The sequence below is a fragment of the Dromiciops gliroides genome, chromosome 4, assembly GCF_019393635.1.
Source record: "Dromiciops gliroides isolate mDroGli1 chromosome 4, mDroGli1.pri, whole genome shotgun sequence".
Classification (NCBI taxonomy): domain Eukaryota; kingdom Metazoa; phylum Chordata; class Mammalia; order Microbiotheria; family Microbiotheriidae; genus Dromiciops; species Dromiciops gliroides.
Window position 1 is genome coordinate 337,980,534 of NC_057864.1, and position 24,359 is coordinate 338,004,892.

The 24,359-nt window shown below is 35.9% G+C and overlaps 1 protein-coding gene across 1 annotated transcript in view; it reads right to left on the bottom strand.

The window, feature by feature from the left end:
- Positions 1-2,213: 2,213 nt before the first annotated feature.
- The window catches only part of SEC63 (SEC63 homolog, protein translocation regulator), an 81,299-nt gene continuing 59,153 nt past the window's right edge, over positions 2,214-24,359 (bottom strand). The window contains 7 exon segments of the mRNA XM_044001939.1: positions 2,214-3,321; positions 4,961-5,065; positions 9,988-10,086; positions 13,503-13,604; positions 17,767-17,925; positions 22,565-22,735; positions 23,036-23,095. Coding sequence (XP_043857874.1) covers positions 3,178-3,321; positions 4,961-5,065; positions 9,988-10,086; positions 13,503-13,604; positions 17,767-17,925; positions 22,565-22,735; positions 23,036-23,095 — 840 coding nt within the window. The 3' untranslated portion in view covers positions 2,214-3,177.

The window sequence follows — 24,359 nt, forward strand, 5'->3', positions numbered from 1 at the left end:
GAAGTATGTTGGTTCAATGACTTGCTGGAATATAATTGAAATTTCAAGACTGCAGATTTCCTTACTGTTCTTCCTAACACCAAACTACAATATGGGAAGAAGCTATGTGAATTGCTCATTGTTTTGCTATTATGTATTTTTTATTGGAAGAGAGCATTCTTTTTTAAAGTGGTTACACCACAGGGTTAAGTAAATCCAGATTACTATAAGGAAAATTTTCCTGACATTATGTATTTTTAAAAATCAGTCAAGAAATTCACACAGGAAAAACAAAATGGATGAAGGCATATTACCAGATTGTCACTTACATTTCAAAGAGTACCAAATGAAATTTTCCTGTAATGTCAACAGAATTGTAATGCCAGGCATTACAATTATAATTGCCAATTCAGACATTACAGGGAAGCCAAGTTGAAGGACAAGAGAGTGCTGGATAGCATTTGGTAAATTGTCCATATTTTCAACAATCGAATGCAAAAGTCCCTTTAAAAAAGACCAATATCCTGCCAGTGAATCATAAAATACCACAATTTTCAAAGAACCAAAACTGAACATTAGAAAGAAGCATCATGGATATACATAAACTACCATATATTGCCACTATAAAATTAGTGGCATAAAATATGGCAAGGACAGCTCTGTAACTAAAAAAGGAGGGATGGGGATAAGAGATGGACCATCTGAGTTTTGCATTGACATCTATGAACTATAAGAAGGCCTAAAGGAAGGCCTTCAGCAGGGTGGACATAAATTCTGAGATTTTATGAAAGAACAAAAAACAGAAGGGACAATGTATGGATGACCTAATCATCTACATTGGTAGAGTATCCACATCTATAAGATTGTGAATACATTCAAAAGGATTAAGACAAACTTTTATTTAAATTATTCTATGCAGAGTTTTTTTAATACATAAGAAATTCCTATTTGTTTGGGATGATTTAGATGTGACCTAGCTGAGGGAAATGATCCAATTGACCTCACAAAATCACATACAATCCTGATCATATAAATTTAATATTATCATCATTGAAAATTATTCAAGTATTAAACAAGTCAAGAATTATTTATGAAACTATAAAAGACTAAGTGTCTAGCCAAAAAAAGGAAATTCTTGTACTGAGTAGAATGAATTCAATTGTTTAGGGTGGATTTTAAAAAAACCTTTAACATGGAAAGAGGGAGAAAAAGAGGGAGAGAGATGTTTGAAATACAATGCATCTTTCTAAAGCATTCTCTCTAGAAATTTATTATATGTGGTCGTTACTTTTTGGAGAAATAGCTTGAAAATTTCCTTCTAAAAGGCCACTGGTTACATCTCAGGTTTCCCAAACAACCTATTTAATTATGTCTGCTTCAAAAGTCCTAAACCTTATTCTGACTGTATGCTATTAACAAAACATTTCATAAGCTATGGCTTTCTCCAAAAATGAGCTTAAATAGCAGTTGCCTATTGCATACTCTGTAGAAAAAAATCTAGTCCTAGAATTAGGTACAGCTTCTACTTTAGAGAATTAAGTACAGTACAAAGCAAACTCGGGGCAACACAACTTGTCAATTGCCAAGAAATTGTTTGCCAACTGTTAAAAAATAAAAAGAAACAACGAAAAGAAAAGATTTTCTTTCTTTGTCTAATTTGGTGTGAAATGTTAAAATTTGAATTTAAAACCAAAAAACACCCCAATCATTCATATTTAGGTCACTTTCAAATTTTATTTCCATCTACTGCGTAAAACAAAGAAAATACCAATGTAATTTTGCATGTAAAGTGGCAACCTTCTGTAGTAAACAAGGTCAGAAATACTGTATTCTGTCCTATAAATCTGTTTGATAAGACAGGATTATAATTTCTCTATATGACAGAATGTCAAAATCAATTCTTATTTAGTATTGCTGATTGATGGTTCCTCAATAGCTAGTACTAAAAATATTTATCTTACCACTGTGACTGACTTGTAATTAATCTCTACATTTTATAACCACTAAAAACTACTATCTTTACAGGTTGTATTGTGCCTGGAGATCAGAGATGAAGGATAACACCAACCCAGGGTAGCTTTTTTCCTTATACTGTACAGAAATACCAGTAAGTTTAGCATTTTTGTACAATGTTGTAAACAAGTATTCAAGTGGAAAAATAAAAGTATGTATCCCCCTATGTATAAATCATTTCTAGGGGTAAAAAAGATTAAACACCATTACAAAAAGCAAGCTGAGTCAAATGTCTGGTTTATTGGTTCAAAATGAATACAAAAGATGCCTCCCTTTGCATGTTATGTTTTCTCCTTAAAAGGTTTCTGACAGAGTCAGGTAGATTAAAAGCTAAGAATATCTTTCAGCTTTTATACTGTACCTTTTACAAAAGGTATAATAATTTGTACGCCACCAACATCAGATAACATATGGTCCCACAGTCATTTTTAGACATACAGCTTATCACAAGAATTAGATCTTGCATTGATCTGCTGAAATAGAGGCTTAAAAATGTTTTAAGCCATTAAGAGCATTTTATGACATAGTCAATAATTTTTTATTATTTGTATGAGTATTTTGGGCAATTAAGAAAAGGCAAATCCCAAAATGTAGCCCTCTATGCTATGTGGAATGTGCTTCCTACAGATAGGACATGAACTGATAACCAGAACAAATAAAAACAAGAGGTTTAAAGCTACTGATGGAGTTGTTCTAACATTCTCATATCAGTGGAAAATATTGAAGATGAGTAGCAGTTTATCAAGATTAAAATTTGTGCAGATGGTACCTAAAATGTGTTTACTTTTCTAAAACATAAAGTTGACTGCAGCAAGTTGCTCATTGTGATATTTTTTTCATGGTACTTTTTCTTTTATTGGGACCATAGACTGATCAGACGATACATAGCCCACACTTTTGGACAGTTACAATAAAAAAGATTTATTATCATTGTTGAAATAAATGCACCATCCCACAGTTAAGAGGCTTAAATAAGCCACAAGCATCTTCCAGGTTGTACCCATGGCAAAATATTGCTAGCCCTCCACTGGCAAGTTACATAATGCACTCATACTGAGCAAAGAAACTAAACAACTCTCCTCAACAACACTTTTGCACTGTGTTTCCGGGTTACTGTACAGTTCCATCATAACAGCAAAAAGTTTGCAAATATGTGCAAATAGTGCAGTTGGTTCAGAGTACTGTTTAGTCATCGTCATCTTCTTCCTCTTCTTCTTCTTCAAAACTATCTTCAAAGCCCTCACTATCTTCCTGGTCTTCGTCCCCCTCTATTGCCGTATCCCACTGTGGGTGATTTTCTGGCACCGGCTTAGCTTCATGAACTTCCAACTGCAAAAGAAAGCGTGAGTGTTGAAATTATAATTTTTATTAATAACAATGATAGCTGATGCTTAGCAGAGTATTTTATAGCTTACAAAGCACTTGATATATATTATTTTGTTTGTTGTTACACAGAGCAAATAGTTCTTACAAAGTCAGGAGCCCTGGGTTATAATCTTAGCTCTAATATATACCAGAAATATGACCATAAGCCATCATTTCTCCAAAGAGCACAGCTTTGAATTTTCAATTTTCCTTCATATCTTAACCATGGTCTAAACTTGGATGTGTATCAGAAGGCTAAAGAAGCCTTTGTATGCCCTTTCCCCAGGACATAAAAATTGACTATCTATTTTTCAGTACCTTTTAAATATATTCTTATAAATACTGTCTTATATGCCTGTGACACATAAATGAAAGGCAAAATAAGATGATCTTTACTGCCTCCCACTCTTTGCCCTTGAATACCAACCAGTCCTATGCCTTCTAACAGTTTAGAGGTCATTACATGTATTAATGACTTCTTCAGGAAATGGGCAACTCTAGCAATAGCCTGAAGCCTAGTGGGCATGTGCTTCAGATGAGTGGGTTGCGATGTTCCTCATCAGAGAAAGGAAACTTCAGAATGTCAAAGCCCTATGATGAGGTCATTAAAAGTAATTCATGTTAGAGATTGCTAAACAAATGTCTTAGCTATTCCAAGTGTAAAAAACTGAAACATTGTAATGATGTTAAGTAAGTGGTTAGGAGAAGAACACACTTTTCTAAAGATAAAATTAATCTGATATACTATAAGAGGTCCTCAGGTCCCATTTCCCCTTGCAGCAGATATTCCTTCTACAATATTCTCTTCAGGTAACCATCCAACATCTATTTGAATAATTCTAGCAATAGGGAGCTATTTTATATCCCATCCACTCTGGGGCAACTTAGAAAAAATAAAACTTTTTAGATTGAAACAAAACTTACATCCTTGTAATTTTAACCCATTGATCCCAGCTTTGCTCTTTGGAGCAGAATAAGGTTAGATACCTTTTACATGATAGCCCTCCAAATACTTGAAGACAGCTAGACAACCATCATTATCAAACCTAACTCCATTCCCAGCCCCTCCCAAGTATTCTTTTCTCTAGGCTAAGCATTCCCAATTCTTTAAGGTCTTCCTCATGCGACATGGCTTTGAGAACTTTCACTCTATTCTGGTGGCTTTCCTCTAGACATCTTCCAATTTCTAACTATTGCTTTGCAAGTGTGACACTCAGAACTGAACATCACACACCAGATGTGGTCATATCAGTGCAAAGTACAATACAACATAACTCTTATTCTGGTCACTATACTTCTGTTAATACAACCTAAGGTTTTCACTAACTTTTCTTAAAGTCCTTTCACACTGCTGTCTTGGGGGGTTTTCAGTTAGCTTGTCAATTCAAGCTTCTAAACTGTTACAGATCTTAATATTAAACCTCAAGAGAAATATTTTACTCTCAAAAACATACCAGCCTATAACACAGTTCTGCACCTAAAAACATTTAATGAAGTCTATACTACCCCATTATTTACTTTGACAAACTAAAGATAGCTTAATCAAATAATTATTGAAATCAAGAAATAGGAAACGCATTACTGAAAGGTCTTTAATTCTTACCTTCAATGGCTTAATCTGGTCCAAACCCATATAGGAATCTGATCTTAGATATACTGTATACTGATAATTTCCAGGTTTTCCTGGAGCAGGGAACTTCAGTTCTACCTGAAAGATAAAAATAAATTTGTTAACTTCAGAGCAATGATTGTTGGCTCTTACAAGTCTTAAATCAAGCCTAACAGTTGATGTTTCCCTAGTGCTATGATGTTTACAAAATAAAAAACTTAAATGTATTATTGTATCTGAGCTTTATAACAACTCTGTAAAGTAGGTACTACAAGTATTATTAAACCCAATTTTATAGTTGAGGTAATAGGTACAGAGAGGTTAAACAACTTGCTCACTGACACACAAAGAAGAGAAGAAAATAGCATATAAAGATGTTTTTGTTTTTTGGGGTATTTTTTCAGGGCAATGAGGGTTAAATGATGTGTCCAAGGTCACACAGCTAGAAAGTGTCAAGTGTCTAAGGCCCGATTTGAACTCAGGTCCTCCTGAATCCAGGGCCAGTGCTTTATCCACTGTGCCACCTAGCTGTCCCCGAAGATGTCTTTCCTGATTAATAAGTTCAATGCAACCTTCATTACCTCTCAATGCACAATAATACACAAACCAAAAAGAAACCAACCCAGAGAAACTGAAACCATTCATTTGTATTCCCATGATTTTAATGCAATGGAGAAAAATTGCTACAAGGGATTCAAGTTATATGTTAGCATTTTCAAAATAATAGCTTTCATTTAAGAAGAATTTTGAAGATGAACCCAAGAATTTGAAAGGTCTGTGGAAAACTTATTGTTCGATATAATGTATATTGCATTTATAGAAATCACAATAGTATGTAGGAGTAAATCACAGTATTGGCTGAGTGGGTAAAGAGAAATGGAGATGCTTTGAAAATCCTTTTCTCACTTCTAAATAGTTCAGGGATAAGATTAGGTAGGAACTTTTCTGGTGGCCAAAAAAAATAGCTATTTTACCTGGATAATGGATATATAGAGGAATAACTTTTTACTATACAATTTAGAAACACACAGAATAAAAAAGTCATAAGTCAGAAAGACAAACTAGTTAACAGGTAAGGGTCAGAGAAAAGAAGCAATGACTCCCTTACATATAATCTTGTTTTAGGTAAATCTCTACCTTTTAACTCCCCTCTGGAGTTTGAAAGTCAAGTGACATTCTGCTATACAAACTATTCCACCATATATCGTGTCGTTTGAAATACTGGGGGAAGCCTGTCTCTGTTCTAAGTTATTGGGGAACTTAGCTGGGGTTTCTAATATATGGCTACTTATAAATTAGTGGCTATTGCACCGGTTTTGGCAGCAAGCATTTATTATTAATTTGACCAAATGTAAACCCAGCATAGAATCCCAGGAAAGGGGTGGGTGTGGGGGTGCTGGGAAGAGCCAACCCCGGGGTAAGGTAAAGGTAAGATAAGTCAGTATCAGAGAGAAGCAGGGCAAAAAGAGAGAGAAAGCGATCCCCCTCTCCCCAAGGACTTTTATCTTCTCTCAGGTAGAGGTGGGTCACTACACATCGATCCAAGTCAATTGGCCAGTATCATTCCATTCCATTGATTAACATGACTTGAAGGGGGGGGGGGGGTGTCACCAAGGTGAGTTGACTTCCTTTAGGAAGTCAGGAAGGTCAATCTGCATTCCTTTTATTAAGCTGCAGGTTTTTCCTAAGGGGGGGCGGGGAGGGGGCAGGACAGGGGCCACAACAGCTTCTGGATTTCTCCTAGAAATCTATTATTATTTTCTCACATCATTGTGGCCCTACACAGAAATAGTTCTGTCATGATATCAGAGTAACCACAACTAACTTCTCAAGGTTTCCTAAAATTACTGAATATTAATATATTGCTAAACAAGGTTCCAAAGACCTTAAGGTTGTACCAGGGTTTAAAAATAAAGAAAGAAGGTAAAACTTTCTTTAGATGCTCCTTCTGTTCAAGTTAAAGGATGGCATAAAAAGAAAAGTCTTTGCCTTGGCAAAGAAAAAGAGGCTGTCTTTGTCTGAGCATATTTTCACCTTTTGGCATTTGGTGCTACATAAAAAAGGTCACTTTTATCAGAGGTGTGTGTGTGTGTGTGTGTGTGTGTGTGTGTGTGTGTGTGTGTGTGTGTGTGTGTGTTTATTAAGGTCAGGGCAGCTTGCTTTTTAATCCATTTTGGCAATAAATGTCTACTATTTAAATGTGTAACATCAATATAGTCAGGTGAATTTGGTCTATAAAATTTATTTAATAGAACACTGGTAAATGTGGAATGAAATTGCTTTATTCATTTCAACATTTAAAACAAAAGTCAAGGCTTTGATGGACATAAAAACAATAGAAGAGAGCATTTTAAAATACAGGTAAGCAAAACAAAGTTCATGTGGGAAAAAAAACATGGATATTTTTTAATTGGGCATTCATTATTAAACTGATTTATTGCAACAATGCAAATTTGGGGGCACCTAGGTGGCACAGTGGATAAAGCACTGGCCCTGGATTCAGGAGGACCTGAGTTCAAATCCGGCCTCAGACACTTGACACTTACTAGCCGTGTGACCTTGGGCAAGTCACTTAACCATTGCCCAGCAAAAAAAAAACCCAAATAATAATAATAATAATAATAACAATGCAAATTCGCATGTCACTTTTACTTCTGGCCAGAGTAACTATTACAATGTCCAACACTAATAACTACAGAAAGAAAAAGTTTAAAATATTTAGGCTTTATTATAAATTGTGGAAATCTTTAATGAAAATAGTCATGTGACCATCATACAATTATCTGGTTTGATATGTTAAAGAGAAAATTTGACAAATGCTACCATAATTTATAAACTTTAATTTAATTTTATGTCACTGAATTTTGCTTTTCCATTCTAATCGATCTGAATTCCTCAATGGTATATTATACATATAAGAAATTAACTTAGGCACTTGGGGCTTTTTTAAATGGCTATTCTAAATTAAATTTTGTTCATTCTAACTAAAAAAATTCATGGTTCTGGAATTCATTTGTTTGGTGATATCAACAGTAGAAAAATATCTGATCATTATTAGTAAAGATGGAAATTCTCCCTTTTTAAAAAATGTAATACTATTTTTTATGGTGGTTTAAAGTACAATTACTATGAAACTGGTAAATGAGCATGAAAACAGTCCATGTGAATAATACAGGTACTTATTAAATGTATATCATGTGCTTACTGGGAATGTGAAACTGGCATTTACAAGATTAACTACCTTTATTTTTTTTTTTTGCAATTATGTAAAACATTACCACATTAGTCATTTTGTATAAGAAAACTTGAATAAAAGAAGAAAATTAAAGAAAGTGAAAAACAGCCTGCTTCAGTCTGTGTTCAGTCAATATCAGTTCTTTCTTTGGAGGTGGATACTATGCTTCATCAATAGTCCTTTGGGACTGTCTTGTATCATTGTATTGCTGAAAATATTAAGTCATTCATAGTTCTTCATAAAACAATGTTGCTGTCACTGCACAACATTCTCCTGGCTCTGCTCACTTCACTATACATCAGTTCATACAAATCTTTCCAAGCCTTTCTGAAATCATCCTGCATATCATTTCTTATAGTACAATAATAGTCCATCACAATCATATGCCACAGCTTGTTCAGTCATTCCCCAATTGATAGGCATTCCCTTATGTTTAGATTTTAAAATATCATAAGACTCTGCCATTGCTGGCTGAAAATACATTTTTAAAAAATCAGAGTACTTAATCTAGACCATTAAGGTTCAAATTGGTATCTGTGTTAGCAAGGTACAGTCAATGAGCGGATATAGTATTTTGAGCATTAAAGTAACAATGAAACACTTTAAGGATCTTGCCACTCAGTTAAATAATGAGAGAAAGCTGTTTTTCAATGAAGAATTAACATTACAGAAGTAATAAAAGCATCCCCAGAATTTAAGAACAACTTTCCTAGGGAGTGTAACATAAGGAGGAAGATTGTAGGGGCAGTGGAAAGCAATTATATCCCTAAATAACCAAAGACAAAATATTGTTTGCCACAACTGTCCATAAATAAATCCAGTAAATGTATTGTATGAAACATAATAATGTCTCTACAAAAGTATTTCTTATTTATTCTCTCAGATTCTATTCTTAAGTAATTCAAAGGGGGAGAAAAACATCTATTTTTTTAAATAATTATGAAAGGCTATCAAGGCCCCAGGTTTATGTTGATTAATTTCCAGTTTAATTCCAATTTCCTTATTTTCTTATTCTTCCTTATTTTAATATGATAGCTTATCACTTTACATTACCTTTCCCCCTTTATTTTCTAATCTATCAGTGTTTTCCTTTCCTTCTTGCATTTGCCAGACTTGCCTTGCTTTGTTATACTATATCTATCCTAAAGAAAATACTTTAAAATTTAAATATTGAGCAACAGATTAGTGTGGGGGAAAACCTAGTAAAATTTGTAGACAGGGGCAGCTAGGTGGCGCAGTGGATAGAGCACCAGCCCTGGAGTCAGGAGTACCTGAGTTCAAATCTGGCCTCAGACACTTAACACTTACTAGCTGTGTGACCCTGGGTAAGTCACTTAACCCCAATTGCCTCACCAAAAAAAAAAAAAATTAATAAATGAATGAATGAATGATTTGTAGACAACACAATTCCTGAAAAGGAGAAATATATCCTTAGCATCAAAATATCCAAACTGCAAAAATGTTGAAAAGCAAATGTTAAAAAGTAACTCTGATAATCTATTAAAAATGATTTGGTGAGGGGCAGCTAGGTGGTGCAGTGGATAAAGCACCGGCCCTGGATTCACAAGGGCCTGAGTTCAAATCCGGCCTCAGACACTTGACGCTTACTAGCTGTGTGACCTTGGGCAAGTCACTTAACCCTCATTGCCCCACCCCGCAAAAAAATTATTTGGTGAATTGTGCAAGGGAAATAGACACGAAATTTTAAAGTCAGAAAGAAAAAGAACAGTGCTACTCATATATATACATGTCACAAATACTGAAATGGTATTATGCAATTAATTACCTCTTCCATATCTTTTAACGTGCACACATGGTATGGCATAGATATCAATGTTTGTTCCTTCCTATCTGCAATATAAAGCCACCACCACTCTTGTTTTTCCTGTGATGGGGAAGAAGAAAAAGTCTTATAAATCAATAGGAAAAAACCCGAACAACTTCACATTAAAAGGGAGGGTCATATATATATGAAGATGAGGAAAAGTGGAAAGAAAGGTAGATCAGAAAGGGATTACAGTGTAAAAAGCATCAATAAAAATTTTTAAACCAACTTAACTGGATGAATTTAGAAGGAGGACTAACATTAGAAATGTTTATATCATAATTAGATGATTGACAAACACTTAGATAAAGTACAAAAGATACATACAATTCCCTTATCTGGAAAGCTCACCTATCAGAGAACCAAGAACCAAAAAGTATAACCCAAAAAGACTCTGAGTATTCAAATTATGTAATCAATTAAAAAGCATTTACTAATCACTTACTATGTGCCAGGCAGTATACCAAGTAAGCACTGGGGATAACAAAGAAAGGTAAATACGCCAGCCCTCAAGGAACTGACATTATAGTAGGAAAGGCAACATGTAAATTACTGGGCATATAAGATATGATTACATACAAAGCAGATGGGAGGTAATCTTAGAGGGGAAGGCACTACTAACTGGAAGGAAGGAGAGCTTGCGGGGGTGGGTAATGTCTAGTGAGGTGTGGGGAAGTGATACTCAATAAGTATAATAAGAGAGGTTCAGAGGATTGATCAAGAAAAGGTGCTGTGAGAATCACAGTTATAGCACTGCAGAGTTGGAAGGGTCCTCAGTGGTCATTTAGTCCAACCCATACCTGATTTAAAATCCAAATTGTGGAAGAAATCACTTTGAGATGAGGGGAGTCAAGGAAAGCTTCAAGAAGTGGCACTAGAGTATTTCAAAAGATGGGGTGGTGAGGTGACAGAAATCTATTTCAGGAAGAAAAGTCATCATAAGCAAAAGCACACAGAAGACTGAAGAAAGCAGGGTAAAGAGTGACCGCATGAGCTTCAAGATAGAAAAGTGAACAATCATAGGAGAGTATGCTCACCACCACTGTACTTGCTCTTATTCTACACACCAATTTAATAAGTTTTTAATTGCCTGCTTTTTTAACCCAAAGCAGAGGAAAAGGAAGTTGCTATAGGAAGGTACAGAGACAGCAAAGTGGGATAAGTAGACACAACTGCTAGAAAAGTGCTATCAAGTATCTTTTTTTTTTTTAAGTGAGGCAATTGGGGTTAAGTGACTTGCCCGGGGTCACACAGCTAGTAAGTGTTAAGTGTCTGAGGCCGGATTTGAACTCAGGTACTCCTGACTCGAGGGCCGGTGCTCTATCCACTGCGCCACCTAGCTGCCCCAAGTTATTCTTTTTTTTTTTGCAGGCAATGGGGGTTAAGTGACTTGCCCAGGGTCACACAGCTAGTAAGTGTCAAGTGTCTGAGGCCAGATTTGAACTCAGGTACTCCTGAATCCAGGGCCAGTGCTTTAACCACTGCGCCATCTAGCTGCCCCCAAGTATCTTTTAAGAATAGTGGTCAACAGCTGAACAAAGTTCAATAGGTTCTAAGGGAATCAATGTGTTATAAAACAATTCAGTAACTGGTCTTCATCATGAACTTCAAATCATTAAGAGAAGTTTACAGTTCACCATATTCTGTTTAAAAAAGTAAGGAACAAGATAACAAACTTTCCTTCTAAAATGATTAAAGGTGTTGTTTTTTTTAATCTTCTATTGAATGGTGCAAATCTTTAGCTATCCAGGATGATTTAAGTACCTGGAATGTTTTCCCACTCCCACTACTTTGTATCTGTTTAAATCCTCCCCATCTGTCAAAGCTAAGCAAAAATGCTACCTTTCATTAAGTATTCTTGATTTCTCCCTCCCAACTGGAAGCACATTTCCTTCTCTCAATTCCAACACAATATAACCTCCCCCCAATCCCTACCTTTTTTTGGTGGCCTGGACCACATTGTGCCTAGTAGTATAGTCACAAGTACACCTGGTTTACCTCCCCTACTACACTATAAGCTCCCTGAAGACTGTGGCTTGCATGTAGTAGTACTCAATAAATGTTTGCTGAAAAACAAACCTAATTTTTTAGGAAAAGATTAAGATTATGATTTTTAAATTACCACAAGAATTATCATTATATCTGCTTTATTATGCAAGAGCCAACAACTGGTTAAAATTGGAGTCTTTCAAATCACCTAATTTCATAAGAAAAACCATCTTAAGGTGCCTCTACTTTGATACATTTTATATTAAAATTCTACAAAACTACGGCATATGACAACATAAACTAAGGTCATTGTTTTCCTAATATTAAAGTACACTATACAAAACTGAAGATCATCGAGAAAAAATACCTGAGTTCTCTTATGTATAAGCATAACCCTAAATTACCTCAAACTTTTTTTGTATATACTTCACTTGAAGGAGCAAGAACATAAAATTAACATGTTAATTTTATACAGTGAAAAGTATATTTCATTGTCAGAAACATCACTTCTAGAGACAAAACTAAAATGAGATGTTTCAAGACATAGATTCTATCTCCCCTTTAAAGATTTGACAAATTTGTTCCCTGTGACAACCTCAGCAAGAATTCCATCCCAGAACAACTTTATTTAAAGGAATTGTGTTCAAGGAGGATCTATTGATGCTTTCATGAATACACAGAGACATTTCATAACTATGCAGATATTTAAATTTTAAAATATCAGATAGTCTGATCCTACTGTTGATACATTAACTATAGATCAATTCTGGCTACATGCCAGCTTCAAAGTAAGATTCATATAGCAAAACTAAGAATATTTAGCCCCTAAATTTTCCATACCTCTCAAGTGAATTGGCCAAGGCACTAAAGGCATGTGAAGAAAAAATATGAATCCTATGAGTCAAAAGTAAGTATGGTAGCTATTTAAGAAATCCTACAGAGAAACAGCTCCCTGTCAAGCTTCATTTATTTGATCTAAAGTACTAGCTCATGAATTTAATAACAAAAAGTTCCTTAATATACCTTACAAAACTTTCCCTACTGAACACACTATAAAATAAATATCAAGAAAAGGCATTCAGGGCAGCTAGGTGGCGCAGTGGATAAAGCACCAGCCCTGGATTCAGGAAGACCTGAGTTCAAATCCAGCCTCAGACACTCGACACTTACTAGCTGTGTGACCCTGGGCTAGGCACTTAACCCTCACTGCCCTGCCGAAAAAAGGGGGGGAAAAAAAAAAAGGAAAGGCATTCACAGATAACAGTCTCAAAAGAATAGGCTTCCACCCTTTTATAATCAAGCACCCCAGCCCCAAGGAGGAACTGTTACATGAATGATAAAAGACGTCACTTATGACATTCCAAGGGACCTTTAAGCCCATCACTGTGGTCCCTACATCAGAACTCATCAGGACTACATTCATTTGCATAAGGCACAGAACACATACCAAAAACTGAAATCTGAAGGGGAAAAAAAAGTTAACTCACCTCAGGAAAGTAAAGACTGTAAACAGGGTGGGTTATCTTTGATTTGGTTTCCAGCAGAGCTCTCTCCTTCCGCTGTATACTTTGTTGTAATTCTTGCCACTCCTATAGAAGAATGATTTAAATAAATGACAAATCATTTTACTTTTAAATCAGGCAATAAGGCTAACATGATACATACAAGTCTTTCTACTGAGGCCTACGTAATACATAGCTTACCTCTTTCTATGAATTAAAGCAACAACCCCACCCCACATTTACAAATCCTAGAAAAAAATGTGTTTCTGTTTTGATGTGTTCACATTTCAGCTGTGCTGTTAATTTTAGTTTCATGTTAGTACACAATGGATATTGTATATAATTATACTCCTTACTCCCAACTTCTCCTTATAGACCTCAATAATATTTCCTTTTTCATAGTGTATGCAATAATCTTACCATTTTTATTACTATTCTCTACTCATCCAATTTAAATGACCTTATCATATATTCATGGTTTCCCTTCCCCCTACTTTCTACTTTCAACTTACTAATAACTTCAACACTCATATAGACAATCCTTCTAATTCCTGACCACAATATTCTTCAACCTCAGCAATCACCTTTCTTCAGTAAAGGCAGTCTCATCACACAAGGCATGGTCACAGTACACTTGAGACTTCACTATCCCATGGAATTGAACTAGTTCCAAGTGTCTGCATGTTCAAATTCCACTCACCAACCCATAACCCTTATTTTTCAACCTGTTATATTCCTCCATTACATTAAACTTGCCCTTTTTCACTCTCAATGGACCTTACCTATCTCTTGACCTTTTCCTAATTTTCCAGTCACCTCCCCCAGTTATGGCTTCATTTATCTTCATACACAGCTCTGAATCCTCATTCTGCCATTGTTGTAGTCACCACCCGAGAAACCCTTACCCAACCTCGCCCCCAACCTTCCCACATTCTCAGTCTGCTAATTCACAACCCTGGGACCCTCTATCAGTCAATTTCTTTGCTACTGAATTATTGCTGCTTAACATTCCTATACAAACTCACCAAAGTCAAGCTGACTTCAACCACTACAAATTTATAGGCATAATCTCATAGCTGGGCTTTCAGTATTATACAGACATTTAAAAGCAGAAGAATGGAGAAGTGTCTATGATATTTCCTATATGCTAATGCTAAGTCATTTTTCTCAAGCCCCTAATCACCTCTTATCCCCACAACAGATGACTTAGCCCTTACTTTACTGAGGAGATTGAGGGCATTCCAGAGACCCCTAGTATCATCCTTTCTCCTCTTAAATCTCAAAAGAGGTAACCTTAACCATACTATTTCTTTTGTTTTTGGTGCTGTTGTTTTTCTTTTTTGAGGTTTTTCCTTATTGCTCTGATTCTTCTCTTATAACATGATTAATGCAGAAATATGTTTAATGTTATTTTTATATATATATATATATATATATATATATCAGATTACCTGCTGTTTAGGGGAGGGGGAAGGGAAAATAATTTGAAATTGGAAATCTTATATAAACAAATGTTGAAAACTATCACTACATGTAACTGGAAAATAATAAAATACTTTTTTATTTAAAAAAAGAGAGGTAACCTCATGATTCATTGCCAAGGAAAATCTCTCTACTTATATCCTTGGATCCCATCCCTTCTTGCTCCCAGGACCTTAACTCTCTTCTCATCCCCTTTCACTCCTGCATCTTCATTCTTTCTCTCTGCATTGGCTCTTTCCCATATGCCACAAACAAACTTGCATCTACCCAATCATAAAAGTCTTCCCTTGATCCTTTTACCTCTCACAGTTACCCTCCAATTTTTCTATTTCCCTACCATTCTCCATCCCTCCCTACCCCACCATTCATAGTGAAACATCTTGAAAAGGTAGCCTACATCAAAAACCTCTACTTTGATACCATCTACCTTCTCAACCCCTTGCAATCAATCTGGTTTCTGTCCACAGCTCTCTACCCAAACTAATCTCAAAGACTTCACATCTAATACTATAAACCAAGTTCCCCTCCTTAACACTCTCACCTCTCTTGCTTTTTAAGGGAGGGGAGGGGGCAATAAAAGCATTATTGTGGCTTTCCCAATTTTCTAACAAATTTTGTTTCCTTCATTGATGACTTTTCTTCCCACTCCCCAAGATTCTGTCCTCATCCCATCTCTCTCTACACTCTCCCCCTTGATAACCTTAACTCATGATTCCAATTATGACTTCTAAAGGGATGACTCCCAAATCTAACTGGACCTCAGAACTCTCTTCTAAGCTCCAGGATCTACATCACTTTCCTACTGGACAATTGTACCTAGGTGCTCTAGATAAACTGAAAATTCAATCCCAGAAAAACAAGTTCTACCTTCTTACTTCACTATTATTTGTCAATAGTACCACTATCCAATCTCCCCATGCAGGAAATCTTGGTGTTATCTTTGCCTTGCCTCTTATCTCTATGCCTTCAATCAGTTATCAAGTCCTAACAAGTCTATATCCACAGTATATCCAGAATCCATGCTTTCCCTCCCTATACTCATTACACTACCCTAGTAGAGTCCTTGATAATAGCTAACATCTATATAGCACTCTAAAGTTTGCAAAATGCTTTACACATAGAAGGTATCCCCAAAATCTCACTGTACTTTAAAGCTTTATGAGCTTAAACTGTATCATCTCATTTGCTCCTCACAAGGAACTACAATGATTATCATCCCTGTTTTAAAAATGAAAAAACTGAGGCAGAGAGGTTAACTCACCATGATGCCAGACAAGAGTTAAGAGCCAGGATTAGCCTTCATCTCTTTCTGATTATAAATCTAGCACTCTTCCCACTCTATTACCCCACTGCCTAACCACCTTCCTCAAGTATTGTGATAGCTTCCTAACTGGTGATTTCTGCTTACACTCTCTCTTATATTATCTATCCATTAGGAGTAACATGGCATACTTCTGGTTCAACACCCTAATAACTGGATCCTTTAAATGCCTACAAAATAAAATTCTGTTGTCTATTATATATACTTTTCTTATTTCTAATACTACTGTCCTTCATGCACTTAATTCTAAAAACAAAAGTTTGCCATCTCCTCTGACACACTTTCCTCAAGCACAAGAATTTGTTTATGCTGCTTGCTAGAGCTAAAATATCCTGCCCTGCCTGTTTGACAAATTCCAACTCAAATACTGATCCCTTTATTGAGTAATGAATTCCTCTTCCTTAAACCCCACAAAACAGTTTAAAATTATCAAATATATTTTTATATTATATTTGTGCTGTATACCCCAACTAGATGTATAGTCCCGTGTATCCAAGTTTTCCAACTCTCCTATTTCCTTGCACAGTGCTCTGCACACAAAACACACTTAATAATATCTGTTTGAGATCCAAAAAGGTTTCAAAGAACTCGTGATAGAAAATATTCTCACCATCCAGAAAAAAGAACTGTGAATTATGAATGCAGATTGAATCACACTGTTTGTACTTTTGGACTTTTTTTTTCCTTCTTGTTTGAGGTTTTTCCTTTGTGCTCTGATTCTTCTTTCACAAAATGACTAATGTAGAAATATGTTTGATGTGACTGTACATATACAACCTATATCAAACTGCTTTCCATCTTGGGGAGGAGGGAGGGAAGGAAGCAGGGGAGAAAAGAAAATTTTGGAACTAAAAATCTAGTGTAAAAAATGTTGAAAACTATCCTTATATGTAATATGTAACTGAAAAATAAAATAAAATAAAAACTGAATTGTTAATATTGAATCAATAGTGATGTGCTTGCTCAGTACAGAACTACTGTGGACTACTTGTGGTGGGCTGTCTATCCATTCAATACCCTCTACTCTTCTCAGAAGTAGTATCAGCTTTTCCCTTAGGATTAGGAGACAGACTAAGGAAAATTCCAAGGTATAGGCCTTTCTAGTTCACAGCTCACTTCTGGTCACCTGGGCAACTTTACTATAGTCTCTCCCTGCATTCCAGGGATTGCTGCTAGCAAAGAAGGCACAGTGGACTAGCTTAGAGCAAAGACCTTGGTTTTTTTTTGTTTTTTTGCTAAGAAGGAGTTAAGGAGTGAAGAGTAAGATCTGTTAGCAGACTGTGGCCCAACTTGCTTTGTGACCTTAACCAAAATTCCTCATTATAAAGTAAAAACCAGCTAACATACTGATACTATTAAAAGGATATAGAGAACTTATTTTATGCTGAGGGTGAGTAAACAGAGGTAGAGTTGAAAAATCTAATAAGCTCGTGATACAAGGCTTACAGCTTCATCATCTTTGTTTTGTTTTTCATCTTGTTCTCGGTCAGAGTCTCTGTCACTTCCATCATCTTTTTCACTTTGGGAGTCCCTATTTGTTTCTTCTTCCTCAGAGTCACTGCCTTTGTCAGACACATCGTCATCATCTTCTTTTATAGCAGCTTCCTAGGAAGAAAATGCAGTCACAGGAAAACATTTAATTATCTGGAATTAGAAAGGCTCAAGGAAAAAAAAGTTATACCGCAGCTAAATAATCCCAGCTTAAATGCTCCAGGGGCAATGCAAATTCCTTGAAGACATGGTTTACTTTGTTTTTATCTTTGTATATTCAAAGCCAGGAGCAATGAACTGATATTTAATAAAGTTTTATTGAATTGTGAAAATATTAGTTTACAAAGAAAATTATTTAAGTGAGAGAGTGCTGAGTAAGGAAAAGGCTTTCTCAAGTTTGCTTTAAAATGAAGTGCTAACTTAATATTTTTACTTAAAGGTTTTAAGATCTAACAGATGCTTCAAAATACTAAACATTAAATATTTCTGCACTGTTAGTTTTGTGTTATCTGCATTTCATACTCATTACTTCAAGGATCCACCATTTTATCAGGGTGGATATTCACTTCACCAGAGATAACAACCTATCACCTAGCACTCAGCCTCTCTGAACTTAAGTGAGACTAGTCCCAGATGACAGATACATAGACTCATTACTAAACTCAAATTCAAAGTCCCTTCCCATTTGGTAGGACTAGCAAGAATTTGCATTCTGCTAAAATAAGACTTAAAACGCAGGGATGCCTCCATGCTCCAGAGTATGATTCTATTGGGCAATACATTTTTCAACCTTAAAAAAAATGGGGGGGGGGGGGGGCGGCGCGGCAGCTAGGTGGCGCAGTTGATAGAGCACCGGCCCTGGAGTCAGGAGGACCTGGGTTCAAATCCGACCCCAGACACTTAACACTTACCAGCTGTGTGACCTTGGGCAAGTCACTTAACCCCAACTGCCTCAAAAAGAAAAAACAAAAAAATTTTTCTTTTAATTTTTAAAGTATACTGTGGTTGTTGTTGGGGGTGTGTAAATAATTAATTGTTATTTGAGGTTTTTATGCCTCAGCGCACACTAGCCTGGGGCTCTGCAAACCACACAGTGCTCCACCCACTGGTTGTAGCCATTGCCAGGGCTCTGGCACCTCACGTCGTCACCACTCCCCGACACCTACATGGGCCTGGCAAAATGATAATGATTGGAAGCCTAGGGAGGGCAGTCACGTGACTGTCAGAGCAGCCATCCCATTGGCTGGGACTGTGTGGAGTGTTTCTTAGGTTTGGGGAAGGAGAATTGGGTGGATTTTCAGCTGCGTATTTTCAGCTGATTCCTGGGCGGTGGTATTTTTCAGGTATTATAATTTTCCTTTCCCCATTTTTATTTCCTTTCCCTTGATTCTACTGATCCTGTTTGTGGTTTTTTTTTTTAAAGTTCGTTCTTGTTAAAATAAATCTTGTTCTGTTTTGAGGGAGGCTGCCGGTTTCCTTCCTTGCCCCAATATTGCAGCGAGCCGCTTAGCTAGCACTCCCCAATTAAAAATTGGTCCCCACAGGTCGGAGAGTGGTGGAGAGGAAAAGAATATTAGTTGAGAATGACAGGTGTGGGAAGAAACAAAATGAATCAACAAAAACTTTTAAAATTATGCTTTAAAATTCTTTTTTTTCTTTTTTTTTCTTTTTTTTTGCGGGGCAATGAGGGTTAAGTGACTTGCCCAGGGTCACATGGCTAGTGTCAAGTGTCTGAGGCCAGATTTGAACTCAGGTCCTCCTGAATCCAGGGCTTGTGCCACCTAGCTGCCCCTCTTTTTTTTTCAGTTCCAAATTCCTTCCTGCCTCTCTCCTACTCATTGAGAAGACAAACAATATGATACCCATTATACATGTGAAGTCATGCAAAACATTATTTCCATATTAGCTATGATGAAAAAATAATAAAGCAAGAAAAATAAAGTCAAAGAAAATGTACTTCAGTATGCACTCTGAGTTCATCAGTTCTTTCTCTAGAGTTTGTTTCTATGATTCATTCTTTGACCCGCTCATTCTTTAGGATTTGATTACTTACTTTCCAATTAGTTTTTAATCTATGCTTCCAAAGTCCTTTACTGAATGTAATTTTCATTGCATTATGGTCTAAAAAGGGTGTATTTAATATTTCTGCATTTGGTTGTGAAGTTTTTATCCCCTAATACATGGCCAATTTTTGAAAAGGTGCCACAGGCAGCTGAGGAAAAGGTACATTCCTTTCTATTCCCATTCTGTTTTCTCCAGGTCTTTCATATCTAACTTAGCTAAAATTCAATTCTTCTCCTTAATTTCTTTCTTATTCATTTTATGGTTATATTTATCTAGTTCTGAAAAAGGTAAGTTGAAATTCCCCAGTAGAATAATTTTACTGTATTATTTCGTCCTATAATTCATTTAACTTTTCCCTTAAAGAATTTGGATGTGGGGGCAGCTAGGTGGCGCAGTGAATAGAGCACTGGCCCTGGAGTCAGGAGGACCTGAGTTCAAATCCGACCTCAGGCACTTAACACTTACTAGCTGTGTGACCCTGGGCAAGTCACTTAATCCCAATTGCCTCGTAAAAGAAACAAAATAATAATAATAATAATAATAATAATTTGGATGCTATATCATTTGGTATATGTTTAATATTCATTTTACTCCAATTATCTTTAAACAAAGTATTTATCTGGTTTTCTCTTTTAATTAGGTCTATTTTTGCTTTTGCTCTGTCTGAGATCATGATTGCTACCCTGTCTCTTTTTACTTCAGCTGAAGTATAACAGAATCTGCTCCATCACCTTATTTTAACTTGTATCTTCCTGTTTCAAGTATGTTTCTTGTAAACAATGTATTGCTGGAGTTTCATTTCTAATCCATTCTGGTATCTGCTTGTTTTATGGGTGAATTTATCACATTCACACTTATGATTGCTAACTATTTCTCTCCATACTATTTTCTTCTGTTTATCCTTTTTTTAACCCAGTTTCTCCTCAAATCTGTTTTGATTCTGACTACTGCCTCCCTTAATCTGCCCTCCCTCTTATCTTCCCTAAGTAGCACCTTTACTTGTCTGCTGGAAAATGTCTTGATAATACAAACTCTCTGTCTTTTCTCACTCAGCAACTATTTAGGGAAGGACAGAATTGCTCCTGAAATTATCAGGTAGGGAAAAGAGATGTCAGGCTAGGATAACAGAAAGGTAGGGCTGTGTTGGGTATCTGGGTACCCCCCACACACACTCCCAAGGCTGAAGCAGAGACCTATAAGGAGGGGAAACAGGCCTTTCCTTATTCAGCCTGGTTTGCAGGCCAGTTTTGTGGTTTTCTTAATAAATTTTAGTTGTGAAACAATAAAAACATTATTTTCGTCTCTCATTTGAATCTTGTGTTTATATGTTAAAATTTCTATTCGGGGGCAGCTAGAGGGCATAGTGGATAGAGCACCAGCCCTGGAGTCAGGAGTACCTGCATTCAAATCTGGCCTCAGAAACTTAAACACTTACTAGCTGTGTGACCCTGGGCAAGTCACTTAACCCCAATTGCCTCACTAAAAAAAGAAAAAAAAATTTCTATTCAACTTTGGTCTTTTCATCAGGAATGTCTAAAGTCTTCTATTTCATTAAATATCCATTTTCCTGCCGGTAGAATTATACTCAGTTTTGCTGGGTAGATTATTCTTGGTTATGAGCCTTGCTCCTTTTGCCTTCTGGAATATCATATGACAAGCGCCCTACTCCACCCCACAGTATTTGATACTGCTTGTGACTCCACAGTATTTTAATTAATTCCTTCTGGCTACCTGCAGTATTTTTTCCTTCACCTGGAAGCCCAGGACTTTAGCTACATTTCCAGGAGTTTTCATTTGGGGATTTATCTCAGGTGAATGTAGATTATTTTGATTTCTACTTTGTCTTCTGGTTCTAAGATATCTGGGCAATTTTCCCTTTATAATTTCTTGGAATATGATGTCTAGGCTCTTGTTTTGATTATGGCTTTTAGCTAGTACCAATAATTCTTAAATGGCCTCTCCTCAGTCTATTTTTCAGGTCAGTTGCTTTTCCAATGAGCTATTTCACATTTTTCTTTTTCTTTCTTTCTTTTTTATTCTTTTGACTTTGTGTTATTGTTTCCTGATGTCTCATGGAGTCATTAGTTTTCACTTACCCAACTCTAATTTTTTGGGTTTTTTGAGCGGGGCAATGAGGGTTAAGTAACTTGGCTAGGGTCACACAGCTAGTAAGTATCAAGTGTCTGAGGCCGGATTTGAACTCAAGTCCTTCTGAATCCAGGGCTGGTGCTTTATCCACTGTACCACCTAGCTGCTCCCCGCCCCAACTCTAATTTTTAAGGATTTTTTTTTTTTAGTAAGAAGAATGTCCTATCCCAATCTTTTGCTAGTTATGCCACTTTAGAACTCGATCCAATGCATTATTTTAAAGTTGTTTAAAGGGGAATGTTGGAAGAGTTCATCCTCTTTTCCTCTGCTACCTTGGCTCCATCCACCCCACAAAAAATTTTAAGTGCCCCAATGTAATGACAAAACAAATCCATTATATGTATATCTTTAATAACCTGTGACAAAATGCTAAATCATCCCTCTCCCACATTTAATCATTTTTAGTAAAAAGCTAAGAGGAAGGGGGAAAGAAAGGTACAAAATTATTAACTAGCTCATCAGCTATTACTCTGGAGTCTTTCCACGATTTGCTTAATTAATAGAACAAATAAACAAGACAATTTTCACAGAGAATACTTACACTCCCAACAACCCCATTTGCCTGCTTTTGTTTTTGCTGCTTTGACTGGGGCAATGGCACAGAGGCTGCCTTTTTTTTCAAAGGTTTCTTTTTTTTTGATTTAGCAGTTTTCTTAGGTCCTTTACTCTTCTGCTGCCATCCTTTAGTCTTATTTTTGTTGGCATCACCTTGCTATAATACACCAGAAAAGGTTAAGTGCAAAGTACAGCACGTTAAAAAAAAAAAATTTATACCTACAATTAATTTTGTATGTATTATCTTAGCTACATGTACACAACTCAGAACTGTGGTAATGAATGTTTCAGAAGTTAAATAAGTTAAATAATTTTTATATTAAAAAGGCTATAATAATTTTTTAACTTCCTAAAATCCATATGAATGAGCCAATCAGTTCCCCAAATAAAAGATTATATTTCTTCAACCAAATAGTGCAGGTGTTATCATGAGAGCCCAAGTTCTTAATTAACTTGCCCCATCCTCTGCCAGCTGCTCTTCTGCAGCACAGATAGACTGTTCCTTTTCAAATACTTCCTGAGGAGAGAAAAAGGGAAAAAGAAAAACATTAGGTCAACTGGTAAATTTACAACCAAATAACAAAGAATTCTTACAACAAAACAATATCGGTGAAAGGTATTTTTGTTTTTTATTTAGTTGAGTAAAACAGAACCCTTCAACAACACTTTATCTAGCTGCAAAAGTACACCTAAAGGGGCAGCTAGGTGGCACAGTGGGTAGAGCACCGGACCTGGATTCAGGAGGACCTGAGTTCAAATCCGGCCTCAGACACATAAAACTTACTAGCTGTGTGACCCTGGGCAAGTCACTTAAACCCAACAGCCTCACCAAAAAAAAAAAAAAAAGTACACCTACATTGCTTACAATCCATCATATCTACCTAGAAAGTTTTTAGATGCCTAGCACCAATGAGTTTCTTGAATGAAAAGTATGACTGAACAAAGAGTAGTTAATTCACAGTATACCACAATTCTTAATGTGTCTTTAATTGAACATATAAACTATTCCATTTTAAATTTTATCTTAGCATAATTCCCAAGACTTAAAATATAAATTTTTCTATTCTTATTAAAACTTGAGAGTATACAAAGCCAGGCTTTGAAAGTCAGGAAGAGATTGGGTTAAGTCTCTCACATACAAGCTGTGAATGAACAAATTAATCTCTCAATGCCCTAGGCAACTCTCTCTTAGGCAGGGGTTCAAAACCTAGGGTTTATGAACTTAAATTTAAAAAAATATATTGATAATTTTATTACATGATGATTTCCTTTGTAATCCTTATATTTTATTTTATACATTTAAAACCATTCTGAGAAGTGACCCAGGCTTCATGAACTGCCAAAGGAGTCTTATAACAAGGCTATGGTTTCAGAATAATTGTTGATATGCATTTTTAAAGGATGTTTCTTCACCAAGTATTCTCTACAATGAAATCACATATGCAGACCAAAGACAATAAAACCAAATTGTATTAATATCATCATTTTTTGAAATTTAAAACTACAATGAGTTTAAAACAGTTTACTCAGCTAAATAAAAAAATAAGAAGCAGCATTATAAAAATGGATTACATAAAACTGACTGTATCTTTAAAATGTTACTATTTTCTAACCAGATCAACTAAAGAAGACCAAGGTGATTCAGGGTCCCCATAATAATAGGATTTTAATCCTTATCAGAAGAGAGATACCAGTCTGCAAAGAGATGGGATAATTATGGCTTTTACGGCTTTAATATCCTCTTTGATATAATTCATCTAAGATACTCAAGAGATCCTCAG